At 43.8% G+C, this 19,193-nt stretch overlaps 1 protein-coding gene across 1 annotated transcript in view; it reads right to left on the reverse strand.

Moving 5' to 3' along the window:
* The window catches only part of fat3a (FAT atypical cadherin 3a), a 451,004-nt gene that overhangs the window by 284,575 nt on the left and 147,236 nt on the right, over positions 1–19,193 (reverse strand). The window contains exon 4 of the mRNA XM_034168868.1: positions 5,596–5,916. Coding sequence (XP_034024759.1) covers positions 5,596–5,916 — 321 coding nt within the window. The remainder of the gene's footprint in view (positions 1–5,595; positions 5,917–19,193) is intronic.

The following is a 19,193-nucleotide window of genomic DNA, read 5'->3' on the forward strand; positions in this document are numbered from 1 at the left end:
CCACAGCTGCGATCCAACAGATCAGAAAGCACCACAGCAATAATCCAATAGATCCAACAGCACCACAGAATTGATCCAACAGATCAAAGAGCACCACAGCAGTGATCCAACAGATCAAAGAGCATCACAGCAGTGAGCCAATAGATCAAACAGCAACACGGCAGTGATCCAACAGATCAGAGAGCACCACAGCAATAATCCAACAGCACCACAGCAGTGATCTAACAGATCAAACGGCAGTGATCCAACAGATCATACAGCACCACAGAAGTGATCCAACAAATCAAACAACATCACATCAGTGATCCAACAGATCAAAGAGCATCACATCAGTGATCCAACAGATCAAAGAGCATCACAGCAGTGATCCAATAGATCAAAGAGCAACACAACAGTGATCCAACAGATCAAAGACCACCACAGCAGTGATCCAACAGATCAAACAGCAACACAGCCATGATCCAACAGATCAAAGAGCACCACAGCAGTGATCCAACAGATTAAACACCACCACAGCAGTGATCCAATAGATCAAACAGCAACATGACAGTGATCCAACAGATCAAAGAGCATCACAGCAGTGATCCAACAGATCAAACAGCAACACAGCCATGATCCAACAGATCAAACAGCAACACAGCCATGATCCAACAGATCAAAGAGCACCACAGCAGTGATCCAACAGATTAAACACAAACACAGCAGTGATCCAACAGATCAAACGGCACCACAGAAGTGACCCAAAATATCAAAGAGCACCACAGCAGTGATCCAACAGGTCAAACAGCACCACAGAACTGATCCACAGATCAAAGAGCACCACAGCAGTGGTCCAACAGATCAAACACACAGTACGGTCATGTTAAGTCTTGGGAACCTGCACTGGTGACATGCTTTGCAGCATCCATGATAGCACAAGATCACCAGGTGTCCAAACAGTGACTATACGTGTTATGGGAACATGAGAGATGCCTACACAGCCAGAGTCAGACCCCCCCTTTGCAATTCGGACCATAATGCAGTCCAGCTTCTCCCACCTATCGATCAGCGTTTAAATCTAGTAAACCTGAGGTCCACTCTGTTAAACTGTGGTCTGCTGACAGGATGTTTCTTGTGTACCGATTGGGACATTTTTTTCCAAAACGCAGATATCAACAATGCCACAGAGGTTTAGTGGTTACATCTCTCTCTGTGTTGACACAATCATTCCCCAAAAGATTATTAAGAAATACCCAAATAATAAATCGTATGTCACACGGGAAATACGGGAATGTATTAATAAGAAGAAAGCAGCTTTTAAATCAAGGGAGTTTGCAGGGGTTAGGGTCGCACAAAAAGACCTGAACCAGAAGATGAGAGATGCTCGACTGCAGCATAAGGAGCGCGCGGAACGGGACCTTTCCAGAGCAAACAGAGGTGGGGGAGGTGATGGTCTAGTGGTTAAGGTGTTGGGCTTGAGACCAGAAGATCCTGGGTTCAAATCCCCGCCTGACTGTAAGGGCCCTTGGGCAAGGCCTTTAATCCCCTATTGCTCCCGGTGTGTAGTGAGCGCCTTGTATGGCAGCACCCTGACATCGGGGTGAATGTGAGGCATAATTGTAAAGCACTTTGAGCGTCTGATGCAGATGGAAAAGCGCTATATAAATGCAGTCCATTTATCAAACAGTAAGAGACTGTGGGATTCTATTCGGGGCCTGACAAACATGGACACAAAAAGGAAACCTGTAATTGACAATAATGAATTTGTAAAAGCCAATGAGCTAAATGATTTTTATTTGCATTTTGAGAGTGATAATCAGGAAGAGTGCAGGGAAATTTTAAAAGAGATTAGGTGTAATTTGCATGAGGACAGAATTTTTATTGATCCACAATCAGTTACTCAAGTTTTTAAATCAATGTATACTAATAAACCACAGGACCAGACAATATGTCTGCTTTTCTTTTAAAAACATTTGCAGAGGAGCTCACTCCAGCTTGGCATCAACTCTTCCAGCTCTCTATTGATACTTATTCAGTACCTGGGCTTTGGAAGAGATCAGTTATTATTCCAGTCCCCAAGAAATCATGCCCCCAAGTGAATAATGATTTTCGGCCAGTGGCCTGAACCTCTAATGTAACGAAAGCATTGGAGAAACTGTTAATTCAGGAGCTTACTGTAGAGCTGGAGCCACACTTGGATCAGTATCAGTTTGCATACAAAAGGAGGTGGAGTACAAATGATGCCATTTTAACTATAATGAACTTGGTTTTAAAGCATCTTGAGAGTTCCTCTGCATATGCCAAATTAGTTTTTATTGATTTTAGTTCTGCTTTTAACTGTATCCGGTCACATATCCTTCTTCAAAAAATGATTCAGTTGAATGTGAACCCTTTTTTAATTAAGTGGTATCATTCTTTTTTGACAAACAGGTCACAACAGGTGAAGGTCAATTCTGTCTGCTCTGATATGCATTAAGTAGCACTGGTGTCCCTCAGGGCTGTGTTAGTTCATCTTTTTTATTTACACTGTATACCAATGACTGCATCAGCTATCAGCCAAACCAGTATGTTGTTAAATTTTCAGATGACACTGTAATACTCAGTCTGCTGAACACTAGTACTAATTCAAGTTGTCACAAATCTGGAGTGGACAGGTTTGTGAACTGGTGTGATGTCCATCAATTGCAGATTAATACTAATAAAACAGTGGAGATGTTGGTGGACCCTCGGGCTGTTGGAGACCGTAGTGTGGTCACCATACATGGACGTAACATTGAACGGCTGGATTCGTGTAAATATCTGGGGGTTTATATCGATAACAACTTAAGCTGGCACATGCAAGTGTCAAGCGTTTGTGCCCGAATCCACCAGCGTTTGCACTTTCTTCGTCGACTCCGACTGTTTGGTGTATGTAGGAATATTATGCTGATTTTCTACAGAGCAACCATTGAGTCCGTGTTACGGTATGGTATTACTAGCTGGTTTTGTAATTTAACGGTTAAATCAAAAACTCAAATATTAAATCTGATTAAGATAGCTGGCAAAATCATGGGTATGGTGGTACCTGTAACTCCCCAAGAGTTGTTTGAACAGGCAGTTCTCACATGTGCTGACAATATTTTGACAGATGCGTCTCATGTACTGCACTCTGAATATACTTTACTTAACTGAGGAAGGAGGTACAGGGTTCCTCTTTGTAAATATAATCGATATAAACATTCATTTATTCCATTATCAGTGAAGCTCAGAAATCAGCAGATAGTTCAGTGAAGATAGCATAAGGCTATGTATTGCGGAATTTGCACAAAGATGTTAATAATGTTGTGTATTTATAGTTTATCCTTTGACTTATTGTGTTGTTGTTTTTAATGTATAGGTGCTATGTACTGGATGTGTTGTTGTGTAGCAGACCCTGTCCAAGGCAAATTTCTCCTTAGGGAGACAAATAAAGACACTTTGACAAAAGGTGGAATCTGACGCTCCCTTGCACAATGCAAGTGATAGTTCTCATCTTAGTCTGCCAAAGTAACTACTAGTTTGACATTTCATAAAGGATCCTCTGAAGAGACTTGGTACCAAAGCCATCCAGTCGTTGTATTTGGACACAACCACGTAAATGGGACTTTGAAGACTTGGACCTTCTTCTGCAAAGATGTCAGCATCATCAAACAACTCCAGCCAGTGATGTCTATCGAACTCAAAGGCTAAGGATCTGAGAATATAACACACAAGATGATTGCCAACTACAGCAATTATTAATAATCTGGATCTTGGTCTTGATAAGAGTGCATTCACAAACCGAGACACCCCAATTACTAAATTAAATTCCATTAAATCAATTCAATTAAATTTCTCACTCAGATTTTCAAGAGCTGCAATCAGAGTATCCATTGATTCTGTGAAGATCACAGCATTGTCCATGATTTCAAGGTCCTCACCAACAAAACCGCTGGTTTCCACACCGAGTCCAACAGCCAGACCCAACACTGAGTCCAACACCCAGACCCAACACTGAGTCCAACACCCAGACCCAAACAGCAGAAGAGCGGACAACTTACATATCAACACCCAGAACCAACATCCAGTGCGACACCCAGACCCAAACAACAGAAGAGCGGACAACTTACATATCAACACCCAGAACCAACACCCAGTGCGACACCCAGACCCAAACAGCAGAAGAGCGGACAACTTACATATCAACACCCAGAGCCAACACCCATTCATTCCGTGATGGCTGCACGAAATTAAAAGTGAAACGGGGGGTCGGGGGTGGGAGTAGGGTTAGGAATAGTGAGATAAAAAAATCTCCGTCACGAAAATTTGATAGACTTAGGGCTAATTCTGTCTGTCTGTCTGTCTGTCTGTCCGGGATAAACTCCCAAATTATAATATGTAGCCCTAAAAACTAAATATATTCTGAATCCTCATGACATGGGGAACAAACTGGTACCAGCTACATGTCAGTTGACACAGTTCCTGATCCAGATGAGGCGGTTAACTATCCAGTTAAATTCCTTAACAGCCTGGCACCAGCAGGCCTCCCACCAAACAGCTTGGTGCTCAAAGCTGGTGCCCCAGTCATGCTCCTGCGGAATCTCAACCCACCCAAGCTCTGCAATGGAACATGACTCACAATTAAGAAGTTGACGCCAAGAGTCCTGGAGGCCACAGTAATGACAGGCAAGGCCAAGGGAGAAGATGTCTTTATACCAAGGATTCCAATTATCCCATCAGACATGCCATTTGAGTTCAGGCGTCTGCACTTCCCAGTCAAACCCAGCTTTGCAGTGTCCATCAACAAGGTTCAGGGACAGTTCCTTAAGGTGGTTGGACTGAATCTGGCAGAGCCTGTGTCCTCCCACGACCAGTTGTATGTTGGCTGCTCCAGGGTTGGCAACTCCGAACAGCTGTACATCCACTTGCCAGGTGGCATGACAAGGAACATTGTCTATCAAGAGGCTCTTCAAAACTAATGGTCAGAAAACACTAAGTGAATTTCATGAAGAAATATTTCTCCATTCTAATATTTACATTTGCTGTTTAAAGCCATTTTATGTTTGTAAAATTGCAATGTAAGACAGTGAAATACATCACAACCTCAATTTTGATTCATTGATATTTACATTTACTGTTACCTACCTTTTGTGTGTAATTTGTTATAAATTTGATTGCAAAACAAAGTCTGCATGAAGGGCTTTAAATCTGTTTGTCTTTTAACAAAGTATTTCCACTTAGTTGGGGAGTCCACCTCCTATAGTTCTGCTGGACAAACTTTAGTCCATTAAATATTATATTTATAAGACATCAGCATTACCAAAACAAATGTTGGACAATGTTTTGATTAAAATGATTGGCATTTGGCTTATATCTAAAACAGATTAACCCGGGCAGCACCAGCTGGTGTGTGTATATATATATATATATATATATATATATATATATATATATATATATGTGTGTGTGTGTTTGTGGTACCTGCAGACTACAGGGTGAAGAACAGTTTGTCCTCCAACCAAAGAGCCCCCATTGTTCTTTCCTAGGATCAGAGTTAATGTGCAACTAGGTCTGACGGTCAAACCCTGCCAATAGAAACATCGTCTGCTCTGCGCTCACCTGTGCGAGAATTGATGGTGAAAAGGTTCTGAGGGTTTCCGCTGACGATGCGGTAGCTGAGCTTGTCGGGTCCTCCTGGCATGGCATCGGGATCCTGGGCCTGGATCTGGATCACAGAGACATCTCGTGGGGAGTTCTCTGGGACTGAGGGCCGGTACAGTGGTTCTGAGGTCAGCGGGGCATTATCGTTAACGTCCTCCACTTGCACAAACACCTCAATAGCAGCAAACTGAGGAACCACACCATGGTCACTGGCATAGACGGTCAGCCAGTACGAGTCCTTGGTCTCACGGTCCAGCATGTCAGTGGTGTAGATGACCCCTAGTGGACAAAATCAGAAAGACAGCAGTGAGTGCAGAATTCCGGCTGAGTGTACATTTATTACTGTCATCAGGAAACCGTGAGGTCACACTGCAGCGTGCCAACACGTTATGTGGCCACTTCATGTGTTCTAAGCAGCAAATCAACAACATGCTCCAATAAGGTATGACATCACTGCAAACGCATCTGCATCAACTAATAGGTCTGATATAGCTGCACCTAAATCTGCAGCAACTCTTATGCCTGATATCACTGCAGCTACATCTGCAGCAATTCTTAGGCCTGATATCACTGCAGCTACATCTGCAGCAACTCTTAGGTCTGATATCACTGCAGCTACATCTGCATCAACTAATAGGTCTGATATAGCTGCACCTAAATCTGCAGCAACTCTTACGCCTGATATCACTGCAGCTACATCTGCAGCAATTCTTAGGCCTGATATCACTGCACCTAAATCTGCAGCAATTCTTAGGCCTGATATCACTGCACTTACATCTGCAGAAATTCTTAGGCCTGATATCACTGCACCTAAATCTGCAGCAATTCTTAGGCCTGATATCACTGCACCTACATCTGCAGCAATTCTTAGGTCTGATATCACTGCAGCTACATCTGCAGCAATTCTTAGGTCTGATATCACTGCAGCTACATCTGCAGCAACTCTTAGGTCTGATATCACTGCACCTACATCTGCAGTAATTCTTAGGTCTGATATCACTGCAGCTACATCTGCAGCAACTCTTAGGGCCCTGTCCCACTGGGGAGAGGATTAATTGAGCATGAATTGAGTACACAAATCGCGGGCGTTCGTTGTTGTCCGCAACAAAAATGGCCAAAAATGACAAATGTCCCAGTATGAATTAAGGATATATTAATAATATATAGCGAATATATGATGAACAATCTGTTGTGTGGGCCGCCAGAAGAGGAGGTACTACTGGCCCACCACCAGAGGGCGCTCTGCCTGAAGTGCGGGCTTCAGGCACGAGAGGGCGCTGCCGCCACGGATACAGCCGGGGGTGACAGCTGTCACTCATTATCTCATGACAGCTGTCATCCATCTTCACTTCATCATTCCACTCCATAAAAACCGGACGTCATCTCCACCTCGTTGCCGAGATATCATCTACCTGTGAAGGTAAATTCTCAGCCGTTGTTGTGCGTACGCACGTTACTTTTCTATTGTGTGATATTGTTTCAGGAGACTACTCACTGTTGTCGTCTGGCGGAGTGCAGAGTGGTGACAACGTGAAGGGCGTTCACTTGTCACACCGAACAGCAGAGACAACAGGAGTTGAACAGTGTTAGAGGTGGAGGTGGAATTCCCACCATTGTTGTTACTGGGTGTGCACGCACCCACATCTTACTGTTTTTGCTCCTCGCCAGCAGTACCAGATCCGACATTCAGAGACGGTGGCCACCTGGGGACTCGGTACTTGGCGGCTCCAGTATTCTCCGGGTTCGGTGGTGGAGGAAATCATGTGGTTCCGGTTCTTCTCAGGACAGATGTCTTCTATCCTCGAGCCTGCCCACACATCACCTTTGTGGATTGACTGTTTGCATAATTCTGTAATCCTCTGTATTTTGGTTGTGCTCTTTCACAACAGTAAAGTGTTCATATTCGACTCTTACATTGTCCATTCATTTACGCCCCCTGTTGTGGGTCCACGTCACTACACTTTCCCAACACAATCACGGTTATATAACTAACGCATGTAGTAAGGAAACTGATCCGACACACTGCGATTATCACTGCAGTATTACAGGTGTATTATGAATGCATCGCGCATGTGTTGCGCGTGCACGGCATCTGCATTGCGGTCATAAAAGAAACGCACTCGGGCCGTCGGCATCACTATTCACACCAACAATACAGCCTCTGCAGCATTTGCTGGACTTGGACAGTTGACTACAGAGTTAATGTTCATTTTGTCATGCGAGGGTTAACTGTTCATGAGTTTGGGGAGCAGGAGCGGGGAAGCCGCTTGGGGTGTGAGATGGTGTTTTTTTTGTTTTTTTTTTTGAGTGAGTTGTGGATAAACAGCAACTCTTCCTTTTGTTGGTGTTAAATAAAAGTCCTGGATTGCAGCAGCTATGTCTTTGTGGATTTACACAGCCGGACCGGCACTGACTGGCAGGTATGTCGCTTTCTGCCACATATAGTACTTTGGGTTTACGTGACGTGTTTGTTATGCATTCACAGATGTCCGTAAATCAGCTGCAAAGCAGATGTAATAAAAACGCTTTATTTGTGGCCAGTTTGTATGCATTCGCTACAACATATTTTAGTTTGTGATGTGGACATGATGGGCACAATATGTATCTGTTTTACACACTGTACCGGTCTGCTGCCAAGCCGCAGATCCCCGTCAGTTGCGGATATCGGCGGTTAACGGCAGAAATACAGCGCATAGAGTGAGTATGTATTGTGTATGAACTCAGTATGTATGGAGTATGTAAGGCGGATGTCATCCACATTCAGATTTTTGAACAGCTCAAAAATCCTGGCTGCAGACATTCGTGCCTCTGCGGATGATCACGGGCGTGTTCGGATGACGGCTGACTCGTACAGGCATGTTACACGGATATTGCGGATGTTTGGCGAATATGGGCCAATTTTGTGCGCTATCCATACGCAAATCCTTCTAAGTGCCAGTGGGACATGGCCCTTAGGTCTGATATCACTGCACCTAAATCTGCAGCAAGTCTGGGTCTGATATCACTGCACCAACTATGCAGCACGCTGAGGTCCGATATCACTGCACCAAATCTGCAGCAACTCTTAGGTCTGATATCATTGCACCTACATCTGCAGCAAGTCTTAGGTATGATATCACTGCACCTACATATGCAGCAACTATGAGGTCTGATATCATTGCACCCAAATCTACAGTAACTCTTAGGTCTGATATCACTGAACCTAAATCTGCAGCAACTCTTAGGTCTGATATCACTGCACCTACATCTGCAGCAGATTCTTAGGTCGATATCACTGCAGCTACATCTGCAGCAATTCTTAGGTCTGATATCACTGCAGCTACATCTGCAGCAATTCTTAGGTCTGACATCACTGCAGCTACATCTGCAGCAAGTCTTAGGGCCCTGTCCCACTGGCATTTAGGAGGATTTGCGGATGGAATGCGCACAAAAGTGGCCCACATCCACCAAACAACCGCAATAACCGTGTAACATTCCTGTATGAGTCGGCCGCCATCCGAACACGTCCGTGATCATCCGCAGAGGCACGCATGTCCGCAGCCAGGATTTTTGAGCGGCTCAAAAATCCTGCTGCGGATGAGATCCGCATCACTGCCTGAACACATACTGAAGACATACGCAGGACATACACAACCAACGCGCCGCATATCCCGTCATCCGCTGATATCCGCAACTGACGGGTTGGAGCGGCTTGGCGGCGGTCTTAGGTCTGATATCACTGCACCTACATATGCAGCAACTCTTAGGTCTGATATCACTGAACCTAAATCTGCAGCAACTCTTAGGTCTGATATCACTGCACCTACATCTGCAGCAATTCTTAGGTCTGATATCACTGCAGCTACATCTGCAGCAATTCTTAGGTCTGACATCACTGCAGCTACGTCTGCAGCAAGTCTTAGGGCCCTGTCCCACTGGCATTTAGGAGGATTTGCGGATGGAATGCGCACAAAAGTGGCCCACATCCACCAAACAACCGCAATAACCGTGTAACATTCCTGTATGAGTCGGCCGCCATCCGAACACGTCCGTGATCATCCGCAGAGGCACGCATGTCCGCAGCCAGGATTTTTGAGCGGCTCAAAAATCCTGCTGCGGATGAGATCCGCATCACTGCCTGAACACATACTGAAGACATACGCAGGACATACACAACCAACGCGCCACATATCCCGTCATCCGCTGATATCCGCAACTGACGGGTTGGAGTGCCTTGGCGGCGGTCTTGGGTCTGATATCACTGCATCTAAATCTGCAGCAAGTCTTAGGTCTGATATCACTGCATCTAAATCTGCAGCAAGTCTTAGGTCTGATATCACTGAACCTAAATCTGCAGCAAGTCTTAGGTCTGATATAACTGAACCTAAATCTGCAGCAAGTCTTAGGGCTGATATCACTGCACCTAAATCTGCAGCAACTCTTAGGTCTGATATCACTGCATCTAAATCTGCAGCAAGTCTTAGGTCTGATATCACTGAACCTAAATCTGCAGCAAGTCTTAGGGCTGATATCACTGCACCTACATATGCAGCAACTCTTAGGTCTGATATCATTGCACCCAAATCTGCAGCAAGTATTAGGTTTGATATCATTGAACCTAAATCTGCAGCAAGTCTTGGGTCTGATATCACTGCACCCAAATCTGCAGCAACTCTTACGTCTGATATCACTGCACCTACAACCCCTGGCAAAAATTATGGAATCACCGGCCTCGGAGGATGTTCATTCAGTTCTTTAATTTTGTAGTAAAAAAGCAGATCACAGACATGACACAAAACTAAAGTAATTTCAAATGGCAACTTTCTGGCTTTAAGAAACACTGTAAGAAATCAGGAAAAAAAAAAAATTGTGGCAGTCAGTAACAGTTACTTTTTAGACCAAGCAGAGGGAAAAAAATATGGAATCACTCAATTCTGCGGAAAAAATTATGGCATGAAAAACAAAAGAACGCTCCAACACATCACTAGTATTTTGTTGCACCACCTCTGGCTTTTATAACAGCTTGCAGTCTCTGAGGCATGGACTTAATGAGTGACAAACAGTACTCTTCATCAATCTGGCTCCAACTTTCTCTGATTGCTGTTGCCAGATCAGCTTTGCAGGTTGGAGCCTTGTCATGGACCATTTCTTCAACTTCCACCAAAGATTTTCAATTCCACCAAAGATTTTCAATTGGATTAAGATCCGACTATTTGCAGGCCATGACATTGACCCTATGTGTCTTTTGCAAGGAATGTTTTCACAGTTTTTTATGGCAAGATGCATTATCATCTTCAAAAATGATTTCATCATCCCCAAACATCCTTTCAATTGATGGGATAAGAAAAGTCAATCAATCAATCAATCAACTTTTTTCTTGTATAGCGCCAAATCACAACAAACAGTTGCCCCAAGGCGCTCCACATTGCAAGGCAAGGCCATACAATAATTATGAAACACAGTCTACGTCTAAAGCAACATAACCAAGGGATGGTCCAGGGTCACCCGATCCAGCCCTAACTATAAGCCTTAGCGAAAAGGAAAGTTTTTAAGCCTAATCTTAAAAGTAGAGAGGGTATCTGTCTCCCTGATCTGAATTGGGAGCTGGTTCACAGGAGAGGAGCCTGAAAGCTGAAGGCTCTGCCTCCCATTCTACTCTTACAAACCCTAGGAACTACAAGTAAGCCCGCCAGTCTGAGAGCGAAGCGCTCTAATGGGGTAATATGGTACTACGAGGTCCCTAAGATAAGATGGGACCTGATTATTCAAAACCTTATAAGTAAGAAGAAGAATTTTAAATTCTATTCTAGCATTAACAGGAAGCCAATGAAGGGAGGCCAACACGGGTGAGATATGCTCTCTCCTGCTAGTCCCCGTCAGTACTCTAGCTGCAGCATTCTGAACCAACTGAAGGCTTTTTAAGGAACTTTTAGGACACCTGATAATAATGAATTACAATAGTCCAGCCTAGAGGAAATAAATGCATGAATTAGTTTTTCAGCATCACTCTGAGACAAGACCTTTCTGATTTTAGAGATATTGCGTAAATGCAAAAAGGCAGTCCTACATATTTGTTTAATATGCACTTTGAATGACATATCCTGATCAAAAATAACTCCAAGATTTCTCACAGTATTACTAGAGATCAGGGAAATGCCATCCAGAGTAACGATCTGGTTAGACACCATGCTTCTAAGATTTGTGGGGCCAAGTACAATAACTTCAGTTTTATCTGAGTTTAAAAGCAGGAAATTAGAGGTCATCCATGTCTTTATGTCTGTAAGACAATCCTGCAGTTTAGCTAATTGGTGCGTATCCTCTGGCTTCATGGAGTGTCCAAAAGTGAAAAAAAGTGTCCAAAATATCAACGTAAACTTGTGCATTTATTGATGATGTAATGACAGCCATCTCCCCAGTGCCTTTACCTGACATGCAGCCCCATATCATCAATGACTGTGGAAATTTACATGTTCTCTTCAGGCAGTCATCTTTATAAATCTCATTGGAACAGCACCAAACAAAAGTTCCAGCATCATCACCTTGCCCAATGCAGATTCGAGATTCATCACTGAATATGACTTTCATCCACAGTCCATGATTGCTTTTCCTTAGCTCATTGTAACCTTGTTTTTTTTCTGTTTAGGTGTTAATGATGGCTTTCGTTTAGCTTTCTGTATGTAAATCCCATTTCCTTTAGGTGGTTTCTTACAGTTCGGTCACAGACGTTGACTCCAGTTTCCTCCCATTCGTTCCTTATTTGTTTTGTTGTGCATTTTCGATTTTTGAGACATATTGCTTTAAGTTTTCTGTCTTGACGCTTTGATGTCTTCCTTGGTCTACCAGTATGTTTGCCTTTAACAACCTTCCCATGTCGTTTGTATTTGGTCCAGAGTTTAGACACAGCTGACTGTGAACAACCAACATCTTTTGCAACATTGCGTGATGATTTACCCTCTTTTAAGAGTTTGATAATCCTCTCCTTTGTTTCAGTTGACATCTCTCGTGTTGGAGCCATGATTCATGTCAGTCCACTTGGTGCAACAGCTCTCCAAGGTGTGATCACTCCTTTTTAGATGCAGACTAACGAGCAGATCTGATTTGATGCAGGTGTTAGTTTTGGGGATGAAAATTTACAGGGTGATTCCATAATTTATTCCTCAGAATTGAGTGATTCCATATTTTTTTCCCCTCTGCTTGGTCTAAAAAAGTAACTGTTACTGACTGCCACAATTTTTTTTCCTGATTTCTTACAGTGTTTCTTAAAGCCAGATAGTTGCCATTTGAAATGACTTTAGTTTTGTGTCATATCTGTGATCTGCTTTTTTTTCGACAAAATTAAACAACTGAATGAACATCCTCTGAGGCCAGTGATTCCATAATTTTTGCCAAGGGTTGTATATCTGCAGCAACTCTTAGGTCTGATATCACTGCATCTAAATCTGCAGCAACTCTTAGGTCTGATATCACTGCACCTAAATCTGCAGCAAGTCTTAGGTCTGATATCACTGCACCTACATATGCAGCAACTCTAAGGTCTGATATCACTGCACCCAAATCTGCAGCAAGTCTTAGGTCTGATATCACTGCACCTAAATCTGCAGTAAGTCTTAGGTTTGATATCACTGCACCTACATATGCAGCAACTCTTAGGGCCCTGTCCCACTGCCGTTTAGAAGGATTTGCGCATGGAATGCACACAAAAGTGGCCCACATCCGCCAAACAACCGATAACCGTGTAACATTCCTGTATGAGTCGGCCGCCATCTGAACACGTCCAGGATCATCTGCAGAAGCACGCATGTCCGCAGCCAGGATGTTTGAGCAGCTCAAAAATCCTGCTGCGGATGAGATCCGCATCAGGGCCCTGTCCCACTGCCGTTTAGGAGGATTCGTGCATGAAATGAGGAGACAAAAGCTGAGCGTCCGCAACAAAGGTGGGCGGAAATGACAGATGTCCCGGGGTGGGTCAGCAACTACATGAGGAGGAAAAGCGGATATGACAGGGAACAGAAGCGAAGGCGACCACGGAGGCGCCCCCATGAGGGCCACAGCGGCCGTGATGCACTCCCGTTCACTCTCGGCTCCCGAGTCCCGTTCACGTGCGTGCATGTAAGCAATAATAATAATAAAAAAAAAGAACCTCAGCTGCCCGCTGTGGTACTGCTCCTCGCTCTTCCCCCCAAAACTCTGTCATAATTGTGTTTATAACTCGCTCGCGCGCGCACGTAGAAAGAAACCTCCTCTCCCCCTGCTGTGGGGCTGCTGCTCACTCCAAAAACTCTGTCATAATTGTGAAATAAAGGACAAAAGAGACATAAGTCCTGCTCACAGGCTGCTACCAGATACAGGACATGTTCACATCTTCAGTCAAACTCCAGACATCTCCACGTCACTACATATTCAGTCCCTGATTGGTCATCGTGGCACGACGAGACGAAAAAGTTCATATTTTTCACTTGGGGAGGAAGGCAACGCGACATGATGCGACGCAATATCGCGCCACAAATGTGCCAATCGCTCAAAATCGCTTCACTCCGGTCACTTCATTCGCGTCCATCGCGTCGCGCTGTGTGACTTGGCGCCAAAACGCGTTGTTCCATAGGGATTACATGGCAACCTGTCACTGCTGTTGCTCACGTCGTGCCTGGTGTAAACGCGGCATTAGGTCTGATATCACTGCACCTACATATGCAGCAACTCTGAGGTCTGATATCATTGCACCCAAATCTGCAGCAACTCTTAGGTCTGATATCACAACACAAACAGCTTCAGCAACTCCGCAACACACTGCAGTAATGGCCCGGTATGCGTATGAATTGAGTATACAAATTTTGGGCGTTCGTTGGCGTCCGCAACAAAATTGGCCAAAAATGACAAATTTCTCAGTATGAATTACAGATATATTAATAATGTATAGCGAATATATAACGAACAATCACGGATGTATAACGCATGTATTGAGGAAAGGGATCGGACACATTGCAATTATCACATAACTATTACGGATGTATTGAGAATGCATTGCGCACATGTTGTGGAAACAGCGGTTGTATTGCGCATGCGCAGCATCTGCATTGCGGTCATAAAAGAAGCGCACTCGGGCCACTATTCACACCAACACCACAGCGACATGTCTACACGACCGACGTCAAAGAAGCAGGGGAAGAAGAGACAGAAGGCTGCTGCTGATGCAGAAGAGAGGGGTCCATCTCCCACCCCACCTCCTCCAGCAACAGACAGAGCCAGGTCTCCCACGCCACCCCCTGAAGCCACTGCTGTCAATGAGGTCCTGGAAGTCATTCCTGGACTTGGACAAGTTGATTGATATGTTGTTGGACGCCAGCAACTCTCAAACTACATCTTTGTGGATCCATAATGACATCTGTACATCTCCACAGCAAGACTGGCAATGACTGGCAGGTATGCCGATTTTTGCCACATTTATATAGTACTTTGGGTTTACGTGAAGTGTTTGTTATGCATTCACAAATTGTTCACAAATCAGATGCAAAGCAGACGTAATACAAACACTTTATTCGTGGCCAATCTGTGTGCATTCTCTACAACTTATTTTAGTTCGTGATGTGGACATGATGGGCATGCTATACAGTAGTGTTCAGAATAATAGTAGTGCCATGTGACTAAAAAGATGAATCCAGGTTTTGAGTATATTTCTTATTGTTACATGGGAAACAAGGTACCAGTAGATTCAGTAGATTCTCACAAATCCAACAAGACCAAGCATTCATGATATGCACACTCATAAGGCTATGAAATTGGGCTACTAGTAAAAAAGTAGAAAAGGGGGTGCTCACAATAATAGTAGTGTGGCATTCAGTCAGTGAGTTCATCAATTTTGTAGAACAAACAGGTGTGAATCAGGCCGAGCGGCTGCACCACGACGCGCGGTGGAGCCACTTCTCTTTCCATGACAAAAACTCCTGTAACAGTGAAATGTGCCGTTCATTTTTAAACTGGATGCTGTCTTGATCCGGTATGTCATCTGACTAGCACAGGAATTGTGAAAAGACGTGGACATCAGCACTTTTTTGGCACATTAAGACAGACGTGCGGAAGAGTTCCGCGCGTCGCGGTGCACCCACTCGGCACCGCTCGGTGGTTCTTTCAGCGGGGTGTCAGCCTGTCGATGGGGGCTGGGAGCGCGCCGCGCTCTCAGGAGTTGTGGGCCGTCCTTAAAGCGGCAGTAACACTCCGTAATCTGTTTAATCCCCATAAAATCGTCCCTGAAAGCCATATTAACATTTTCGACCGGTGTCCACCTGAAGGTCTCTCACAGTTTCTGGAAAAAAATTGATGCAGCAAAGCTCCAAATTGTTCAGACATTTATTCGCAATAAAAATCCGCCGAGAGGGTGGACCACACCTCACTCAAAGCCTGCTCACAGGCGAATGACGCAACCGACAGGCATGAAAAAACTCACGCATGCGCACGAAGGTTCAAGCTTGTCTGACGCAATCACACGTGATTCAAATCCATATGGTTTTTTAAAAAAATAATAAGGTCGGATACTTTTCTAATAGACCTCATATTATTGTGAACACCCCTTTTCTACTTTTTTTTTTTTACTAATAGCCCAATTTCATAGCCTTAAGAGTGTGCATATCATGAATGCTTGGTCTTGTTGGATTTGTGAGAATCTACTGAATCTACTGGTACCTTGTTTCCCATGTAATAAGAAATATACTCAAAACCTGGATTAATCTTTTAGTCACATAGCACTATTATTCTGAACACTACTGTATATCCGTTTTACACACTGTCCCAGTCCGCTGCCAAGCCGCAATACCCCGTCAGTTGCGGATATCAGTGGATAACAGCAGACATACAGCACATAGATTATGTATTGTGTATGTATGGAGTATGTATGGAGTATGTAAGGCGGATATCATCTACAACCAAAATTTTGTGCAGCTCAAAAATCCTGGCAATGGAAAAACGTGCCTCTGTGGATAATTATGGACGTGTGTGGATGTCGGTCGACTCATACAAGCATGTTTCATGAATACTGCGGATGTTTAGCAGATATAAACCAATTGTGTGCGCAGTTCATATGCAAATCTTCCTAAATGCCAGTGGGACCGGGCCTTAAGGTCTGATATTACTGCACAAACGCAGCAACTCTGCAACACTCTCCAATAAGGTCTGACATCACTGTACAAACATCGGCAAAAACTCAGCAACATGCTCCAAAAAGGTCTGACATCACTGCACAAACAGCTGCAGCACCTCGGCATCAGTCTCCAATAAGGTCTGATATCACTGGACAAATATCTGCAGTAACTCTGCAACACTCTCCACTGAGGTATGTCATCACTGCATAAATACCTGCAGCAACATCACAACAAGCTCCAATAAAGTCAGACATCACTGCACAAATATCTGCAGTAACTCAGCAACACGATCCAATAAGGTCTGACATCACTGTACAAACATCTGCAAAAACTCAGCAACATGCTCCAAAAAGGTCTGACATCACTGCACAAACAGCTGCAGCACCTCGGCATCAGTCTCCAATAAAGTCTGATATCACTGGACAAATATCTGCAGTAACTCTGCAACACTCTCTACTGAGGTATATCATCACTGCATAAACACCTGCAGCAACATCGCAACAAGCTCCAATAAGGTCTGACATCACTGTACAATCATCTGCAAAAACTCAGCAACATGCTCCAAAAAGGTCTGACATCACTGTACAAACAGCTGCAGCAACTCGGCATCAGTCTCCAATAAAGTCAGACATCACTGCACAAACATCTGCAGCAACTCAGTAACACTCTCTACTGAGGTATGTCATCACTGCATAAACACCTACAGCAACATCGCAACAAGCTCCAATAAAGTCAGACATCACTGCACAAACATCTGCAGCAACTCAGCAACACTCTCCAATAAGGTCTGATATCACCGCACCTGCATTTGAAGCAACATTGCATCATGCTCCAGTAAGATGTGACATCACTGCACAAAGACCTGCAGGAACTTTCTAACACACTCCGATAAATTCTGATATCACTGCACATGCATATGAAGCAACTCAGCAACATGCACCAAAAAGCAGCAACTCAGAGTCATGCTCCAATAAGGTCTGATGTCACTGCACAAACATCTGCAGAAAGTCAGCAATATGTGTCAATAAGGTCTGATGTCACTGCACATGCATGTCCCTAGGGTGAATAAGAAGTCTGCGGGTCTCTTATCGTGCCCCTGTTCTGTGGAATGATCTCCCTGCATCAATATAACAGTCAGATTCTGTGGAGACTTTCAAGTCCAGACTTAAGATGTACTTATTTTCCCTTTTGTATGGCTAGCATACTGGTATAGTTTTGTTTTACGCTTTTTACTTCTTTAAATTCATTGTATTAGTAAACTGAGCGAGTCGCAGCCTCAACTTTACCTAAATTCTGTTTTTTTAGTGAAGCTTAGGGCTCGTGGCCGACGGTCCCCTTAGTATTTCTTTTGTTGTTCTTGTTGTTTAATGCTGACAAATTATACTGCATTTCTTGTCTTTCTGATGCCTGATTTTTTTTTTTTTCCTCTGTTTGAGGTGCAGCTCCATCCAGAGATGGGTGTGGTGTCTTCTTCTGAAACCCTCCTTTCCTGTGTACTGGCAAAATTTCCTGTATATTTGTTTTGTGAATTGTTTTGTAAATTGTATCTGTAGCATGGCCCAAGCCGAGGGTCACCCCTTTGAGTCTGGTCTGCTTGAGGTTTCTTCCTCAAATAAACAGAGGGAGTTTTTCCTCACCAGTCGCCTGTGTGTTTGCTCTGGGGGTTAGTAAGGTTAGACCTTACTTGTGTGAAGCGCCTTGAGGCAACTTTGTTGTATTTTGGCGCTATATAAATGAAAATAAATTGAAATAAATTGAAAAATTTGTGCAGCTATGGCCATAAACAGGCCCTAGTTGCACAAGAATTTCTCAATTTATGTCTATTACATACAGTATTTTATGTTGCTACAATCATATTAATATAACACAAGTATATTATTAATGTCTTTAAATGAAAATATAGTTAAAAATTTGAAGATGCACATAGAACCTTTATTATTTAATGTACATAACAGCCTCTGACTGTTTCATGACACCTTGACTCTTTTTGGTCCATGTTAGTGCTGTGTTGAAGATTGGCCAGCAGATGTCACCATATTTAATTGTATCAAATGCTTCGAAACACTGAACCATTTCAACATAATTGCTTCATGTTGATTGAGTGGTTCAAAAGGCTTTGGTTTCTTGTGTTTTCTCTTGCAGCAGGGAGTGTTGCCCCACACACTCGACAGAGTACACTTTACTGCTGCTCGCTGGACGGCTTCGATCTGAACCAAGTCCAAATCATGGATGTTTCACCGGGCTGTTTCATGAGCTCTGACCTTTCACTTTCAGCCATGTTTAATTCAAATGATGATTATGTGTTGCAGCCGCTTGCAGGTTGTGGCTCTAACATCCACGGGTTTTGAGTAAATTGCATCATCAACATTCTTCTTCGTCTATGGGGTTTAGGGCCCTGTCCCACTGGCGTTTAGGAGGATTTGCGTATGGATTGCGCACAAAATT

Source organism: Thalassophryne amazonica, chromosome 4 (genome assembly GCF_902500255.1).
Source record: "Thalassophryne amazonica chromosome 4, fThaAma1.1, whole genome shotgun sequence".
Lineage (NCBI taxonomy): Eukaryota > Metazoa > Chordata > Actinopteri > Batrachoidiformes > Batrachoididae > Thalassophryne > Thalassophryne amazonica.